A 7,839-nucleotide genomic window follows, 5' to 3' on the forward strand; every position below is an offset into this window, starting at 1 on the left:
GGGGCACTCTCCTGTATGGGAGTCTGAATGGTCTGTTGTCAGACAGGTGTATGCGATGTACAAAGTCCTTTGCCTCCCCACAATCAAGATGGTGGCGTGAAAAGACATCCTCATACTACAAAACAAGATCAGCCATCCTCCTCTTACAATCCACTGACACTTCACATGACTCAATGTCAACAGTACTGAGCCCAACTGAATCGAGCTTGTCTTTGGCAGAATCTGCATCAACCGTAGGAGGCACGGTTGATTGGGTGCAACCGGCCAGGGGAACCTCTGTCTGTTCAGCAACATCCATGTCCTCAAGCGCTACACATCTGTAGACATCAGCCAGCTTTGCATTGCGCCTCAACAGCACAGGTCTGTCAGATGTATTGATGAGCTTTAGCGGGACCCGCCTGTCTCCCCACAGTGTAGTTACAATCTTTGCGACCAGAACACCTCTGGGAGCCGAACGGGACGACGTGGGCTCTGTTATGACGGTGCTACCTGGGGAAATAGCAGTGTTCTTTGGCAGTTTTCCCCAGAGAAGATATTCACGGCCAGGCTCAAGGTAAGTGGCTGAGTTACATCTGACTGTACCGACCTTGTCAGGAACCTCTCCTCCTTTCCAGGGGTTCACACCTGAGAGCATAGACAGGAAACGTTCTGTTTCTGGATCTTTGTCTGGGCAAGGTCCAGAGACTGTTTTCCAGTAGGACTCACATAGCTTAGACTGATGCAGGATGTGTTTTATAACATTTGTCCCAAGTATCAACTCATCGTGCTGTCCTGGGACAACAAGTGTGGGAACAAACATCTTACAGCCATACACTTCCATTTCCACATCAAAAGCACACTTAGGCCTAACACGAAGTCCGCCACATCCAACAAGGACTACATTCACATCAATCCGTTTTTGGTCGGTTATCACTCCAGCATCTCTCAGTTTCATCTCAGCTGTTTCATTAATGCTACATGCCATGGAACCACTGTCCAACATGCCTCCTATTGTCACTGTCGCACCCATCACCACAGGTGTGTAGAAAAGACTGTCACTACTGCCAACTCGGTGAATATTCTGATAAACGACAACTTCAGATTCATCACATGAGTCTCTCGCAGATGTGTAAACAGTCTCAGCATCAGACATGTCGTCTATTTGGGAGTTTGTTGTGCGACCTGTACTGCCTCCCTCGGAATACAGGTCAGCTAGTTTCCTTCAGTTTGGGAATGGGGGGGGTTCTTGGCAGGGCAGTTCAGTTTGGTGTGGCCAGCGGCGTGGCAAGCAAAACACAGTCTCTCGGACATACAATGTGTAATGGTGCTGTGATCCGAGTCATTACAGACCTTACAAACTGCCTCTCTGACGCGTTTCTCACGATAGGCACGCTGGAATCTCCCACCTTGCATTGGACGTGCAGCATCGCGCAGTTGCATTTTCTCCATCATCTCCTGAAACATGTTGACCACACGAGTGAGAAGTCTCTCCTCTGACTGTTGGAGATTCTGTGCCACAGCTGGTACAGAGGGATAACTCGTAACATGAGGTTCGCCTTGACCTGGGGTAGATGCAGGAGAGGGGCAAGGAGGATGACGCACATGATGCTGGCCTTGGAGAGAGAAAGGTGAGGGACTCGGAGTAAGACACTGCACAGACACCGTCTGACTTGTTGATGGCTGACTAGGCTGCTCAGAGGCGGCTGCAGTGACGTAGTTTTTCAGTTCTGCAGTACCAGCGGCTCCACCACTGGCCCTCAACTCCCTTTGATAGTCATCAAACCTCAGCTGAACATCACGTGAGGTCCATTCATGAAGTGGCTTACACTTTAAGGTGCAAGACAACTCTGGGTCTGGGCAGTGTTTGACGAACATGAGAGCCACTTCATCATTCATGTTCTCCGTCCGCTTCCCTTGTCTGCTTAGGCCCTCAAGTGCTAGGTCGGCAGCTTTGTTGAGTCTTATCCAGTAGTCAACTGGATTTTCTCTGTGCTTAGGCAGAGTGGCATAGAAGTCTGCTAGAGGGAGACATGAGGGCGCAACACTGAAGTATTGGAGAAGAACATTGTACATCAGTTCAGGTCTCTGTTTAACGTCAAGTGTAGGATCACTACGCAAGGCAATCTTCACAACATCCCTGGCCTTGCCCATTAAATGGCTCATAACTTCCTCGGCTTGGTCGCACACAGGAATCTCTCGTTTTCTGAGATGTGTTTTAGTCATGTCAATCCAGTCCTGGACTGGATTGACACACACATCACAGTGTGTGTTCTGGGTGGTAGTAGTCTGGTGGTCACTGTTCATGTTTACTACACCAGCTGACATCAACTTTGCTACAATGGATTCCCCAATTTGAGCACCTAACTGCCCTACCATGTCTGTAAGATGATGAATAGCATCCAAATCACTGCCAGGAGTGGACGTGAGGGGACCGTCTGTCATAAGCCCACTAACAGGAGTACTACCTGGGCTCTGACCTAGCCCTGTATCCTCACAACTATCACGTGTTAGCTTAGAATGTCCCACATCCCTACTGCCCGCTATATGACTGAGCCAAACACCCCTACCTTTTGGCAGACGAGGACTAGCAAACTCATCCATTGTTATTTTACCAGCCGTTTATAACCATTAAATGTACTTGCGTTGTGTGTACTTAGAACCAAAATGTAGTAGAAATGCAAGTTAATGTAAAAAAAAAAAAAATAACTAACACAATAAGGATAGACAATTCAAAGCACTATGCCCTATTCCACAGTCTTTTATAAACCTTATATGACCACAGTAATCTTGAAAAGGCAGATCAGGGCGGCAGCACAGCATCCACGGCGACGAGCATCAAGCTGATCTGAAGATCCGGGTCACGGCACCAGTGTAACGGACTTGGAATGGCATTGAAGGAGACAACTCAGAGGGTAGCTTTCCAGCATTTATTCGCTGCAGAAGACAACATAAATCAGTTTCTTCCTGGTCTCACTCTCTTTATGCATCCGCTCCCTCAACAGTACGTAGCGTAAACAGTTACATTCCCGAAGAAAACAACAAAACAGTGCAACAACATTATTCAACACAACTTACCCTCAACAGTACGAAACACCACTGTGAGGGCAAGTCGGGACTACGGGGGCTTTGGAGGTACAAAAGAGGCGAGACGCCGCTTCCGCAGGAAGCATTAACAAAATAAAATGCTAAATAAAAATAGCTCATAAAGATATAATTCACACATACTCAACAGAATAATAAAGTACATTTTTAACTCTGTTACATCCGCTCGGATCCTAGCCGGAAAGTGGCAAATCCGCGTCCGCAGCTGGCAGGCAGGCTGGATCAACTGTGTGAAACCCGGGGCTCGACACAGGATCGCTAAGACTTCACAGTTGATCTCCGAGGAACGAACTGGAAGGCTTCTTCGTGCAGGTGAAAACCCGAGGCTCGACACTGGACGGCAGGTAAGTTGAAAACAAAAACGGATTGTTGGTAGTGGAATTTCACAGAGTGAAAAACGGACAACTCACGGGTCGGAATACCAGGTTGGTAAATGGACGGACTGACAACTGGGATGAGAGTGACAGGAGTATTTATGTCAGCTGGAGATGATCACAGTAGATGAGGCACAGCTGTGCCTACGGAGAGGCACGGCAGTGGGCGGGACTCGTAGGAGGACACTACTGAGGGAAATACAGCAGAGTTAGACAAATCCTCACAATAACAGGACTATAAACAACAAACAGATAACAGGACTATAAACAAGTGAGATGTAAGTGTAGTGTAAAAGTGTCGAGTGTAATAGAAGGGATGTGCAGGGGAGTGACCGGTAGGAATTTGTCCTGGGGATGACAGAGTCAGTGGGGGTCCCGGGCTTTGTTAATGAGCCCGACTGTGGATGGGAAGAAACTGTTCCTGTGGCGTGAGGTCTTGGTCCTGATGGACCTCAGCCTCCTGCCAGATGGAAGGGGCACGAACAGTTCATGTCCAGGGTGAGAGGGGTTAGCTACAGTCTTTCTTGCTTGTTTCAGGGTCCTTGAAGCAAACAAGTCCTGGAGGGACGGCAGATTGCAGCCAATCACCCTCTCAGCAGAGCAGATGATGTGCTGCAGTCTGCCCTTGTCCTTGGCAGTGGCTGCAGCGTACCAGACTGTGATGGAGGAGCAGAGGATGGACTCAATGATGGCTGTGTAGAAGTGCACCATCATTGACTTTGGCAGGTTGAATTTCTTCAGCTGCCTCAGGAAGTACATCCTCTGCTGAGCCTTCTTGGTGATGGAGCTGATGTTCAGCTCCCACTTGAGGTCCTGGGATATGAGGAGGACATTTCATGTAAGGAATAGTTAAAGATGGTGGAGGAACTAGGAACCTCAGGTACTGTGCTCGAGTTAATATAAATAACAAATTATCAACATTAATAAGAAATTAAAACTGCAAGCAATATTGATCGGGCCCTCGCAACTTCCCGCACGTCGAGGGTACTGGCAGGACTCTGGTTGATGCGGCCATGCATTTCTGTGACCATCATACACTGCGTGCACGAGTTAAACGATATTTCCTCTGTCGACCAGCGGCGTAGCCAGGTCATTTTGCCAGGTCTTAAGCCTCGAATGTTTTGAGTGTACCTCTGAATTCAAATGAAGCTTTGAATGTCTTTAAGTGGGAGAGACAAAAGTTCTTTGACTTCAGTGAAAAGTTTGAAAGGCTGAACGACAACAAAGAGGGACTGAAGCAGAGTCTTTATTGAAGACAAAAACCAGGGTAACACGTTATAACTACACACTATGAAGCATTAGTTAAGTATGAGTAAACACTTAATTCATCATTTATAAAGCATTGTTCCTACATTAACACTCATTAGTATGCAGTTCATAACAACAGTTATAAATGTGTTATCCTTGATTAATAAGCTGGTCTATTATGTGTTTCATGATCATGTTTTCATACTTTATAAAAGATGGATTCCACATTTGTAAATGAAGTATTATATATATTACAAACCAATTATTAAGAAGTTTATAAAGTGTTAGTAAATGATTAAGAACTCATTTAGATGTGCATTAATTTGCAGAATTCAGATGAATATTTATTTTCCCTAAAGATTAGAAATCTATTTCTGTCGCATCTGCTCGTTAACTGAAAACATGTAAAGCTTAGAAAATGATAAAACACATGACAGTGTGAATTAAAGGAGGGGTGTTTGTGACGTCGACGTGAAGTTAACTGAATGCTTAGAATATTTAGATTTCAGAGTTTCTTCTTACAGAAATGTATTTGTACACACCAGTATTTGCTTCATGAACGTTGTATTGAGAGTTTTGAGAACACAGAACACAGTTTTGATGTTTGTGTGTTTTGCTGAAGAGTGACAATTGATGAAACTCCAATTTCAGCTCACGCTCTTGGTAACTGACAGTGAGCTGCAGCGCCCCCTGGTGGAGGTCTGCTCCCAAAACGTCACAGTATTTAAATATATATACACAGTTAGAGATGAAGTAAAAAAAATTGAAAGATAAAACAAAACTTTATTAATCCCAAAGGAAAATCTGGAGCCAGAGTTCGATCAAAGTTTACCAAAGAAGAATAAGAAAAAACAATAGAATGAAAATATTAATATATTTGAACAAAAGAGTAATAATTATGAAATGTAAAATAAGTAATAATAGTGAGGTGAATATAGAACAAAATTCAACTAAAAATGGAAAAAGATTAAATACAAGAGTCAAAATATGAAGTATATAAGAAGTTCAGAAAGAAACTCAAATAGAAAAGTAATATTGTGCATTAAGACTAATATTGTCAATACTATTGAAAAGTAATAAAAAAATCATATTGCACATGATGAGGTTATTGTTGTGGTCTGATGCCGGTCCTTCCTGTAAACGGTTTGAAGCGCTGTGTTCTGTACTGGATTGTATTATCGGAGATAGAGGCCTTAGAAATATTTCCATGAGTGAAATGGTGCAAAACAGTGACGTCAGATATTCCCTCGCTCTGCACAAATATACGCAGCTGCATTGGTTGTTGTTCTAAAGACAATATGAGCACATTGTTTTACAACTCTGTGTTAAGTTCTTATTCACAAAAAGCTGTGAAGGACAAGTAGCCGAGGATATGTAGACTTACGATGGTAAAAACTGAATATGGCATGGAGAATTATAATATATATAATCTACAAATTTAACTTCATCACTTAATTTCATCAGCTAATTCATGCTCATTGGACAATTTCAAATGACTTTCAACCATTACATTATTGTGAGAGACATCATATAGAAGATTAAAACATACCAATGTGAAAATAAAGATAAGATAATCCTTTATTAGTCCTGCAGTGGGGAAATTTAGAGGATTACAGCAGAATAGTGGATCGTGCACACAAGATACATAGTAAAAAACACACGATCAAAACAAGTATTATAAGTAAGTAAGTAAGTAATAAACAGTAAGAATACTAACTAAGTAAAAAATCCACAATAACTAAAACATAACTATAGCTAAAAACTATTATACGTAGAGGAATAGACATTAGTACATCACCTTTCACTGGTTGCATCAACAGTCACTTGCATGATAAATCTCCCACACACACACACACACACACACACACACACACACACACGAGTCAGCCAAAGGCTTACAGTTATTGTTTTCTCTTGTTATTCAAGCTGAACAAATCTGTCAGATGATCTAAACTTCCTAACTGAACTTAAAAGCAGACTTTTACACATGCTACGTATTTTGGACATGTTCAGTCCGTACATTACAGGGCTGAAGAGCGGTTGGCATGTCAGCCAGTACAACGATAAAAAGATGCGCACTATATTAGGTACATCTTTCATATTAAATCTGCTCTGTATTATTTCAAAGCAAACACCAAAAGAGAAGTTGAGCAGAGAAGTGAGGTGAGGTGTGCAGGTACTGACAGCTTTCTGTCTGGTCTGTTTACAACCAGAGAAACAAACTCTAAAGATCTTCATGTAAGAGAAGAAGATTAGAATGAGAGGAACAATGATTGAGATGACAGTGTAAAGGAGTCCATAGATGTTATTCACTCTGGTGTCAGAGCAGGCCAGCTTCACAATGGAGTAGTTTCCACAGTAAACTTTGTCAATGATGTTCCCACACAGCTGTAAAGGTGCACTCAATGAAAGCAAGACAAGGATAGCAAAACATGGGAATAACCACGTTACAGCAATAAGCATGGCAACCTTGTTAAATGTCATACGTGTGTTATATTGTAGAGGACAACAGATAGCAAGATATCTGTCATAAGACATGACGGCTAAGTTATAAAACTGTACATTGCCATAAGAATAAACAGAGAAGATCTGCAGGAAACAAAGTGGAGCAGAAACAGTGTGAATGTCAGAGAGGATCTGAAGCAGAAGGAATGGAAACAACCCTGTACTACCAAACAGTTCATTTACAAACAGGCTGCAGAGAAAAAGGTACATAGGTTCATGTAAGCTTCTGTTCATACAGATAACCACAATCAGCAGAAGGTTGGAACCAACAATTAACATATATAAAAACATAACAATCATGAAAAACAAGTATTTAAACAACCCGGTGTCAAAGTAGGCACTAAGTGTGAAATAAGGAACGTATGTAGAGTTAATCATGATTAATCCTCTTGGTTCAAAATACTTCATCACTTTGCAAAGGAACAAAAATAAGTATAATACTAATGTCACATGTTGTTTGTTGTAAGTGTACAACTAGTGAACATTTTGACATGTATGACAGAGTTTAGTTAAAGCATCAACAAACAGTCCACTTACTGTCAACCAACTAGAGAGGACTCTTTAGTGACAAACATCTCAAACTTAACACCACTCTCTTATTTACAGTCAACATGAGCAAGAAGCTACAAAC

General features: G+C 42.5%; 1 protein-coding gene across 1 annotated transcript; it reads right to left on the reverse strand.

Moving 5' to 3' along the window:
- Positions 1-6,620: 6,620 nt before the first annotated feature.
- LOC142932536 (olfactory receptor 11A1-like) lies at positions 6,621-7,586 on the reverse strand. The gene has a single exon (XM_076076434.1). It carries the CDS (start codon positions 7,584-7,586, stop codon positions 6,621-6,623), a length of 966 nt encoding a protein of 321 aa, XP_075932549.1.
- Between the last annotated feature and the right edge of the window lie 253 nt (positions 7,587-7,839).

Source organism: Anarhichas minor, unplaced genomic scaffold (genome assembly GCF_050575085.1).
Source record: "Anarhichas minor isolate MPS153535 unplaced genomic scaffold, ASM5057508v1 ptg000057l, whole genome shotgun sequence".
Classification (NCBI taxonomy): domain Eukaryota; kingdom Metazoa; phylum Chordata; class Actinopteri; order Perciformes; family Anarhichadidae; genus Anarhichas; species Anarhichas minor.

Coding starts and splice junctions, on each gene's coding strand:
- LOC142932536 (XM_076076434.1), bottom strand. CDS start 7,586: ATGATTAACTCTACATACGTTCCTTATTTCACACTTAGTGCCTACTTT.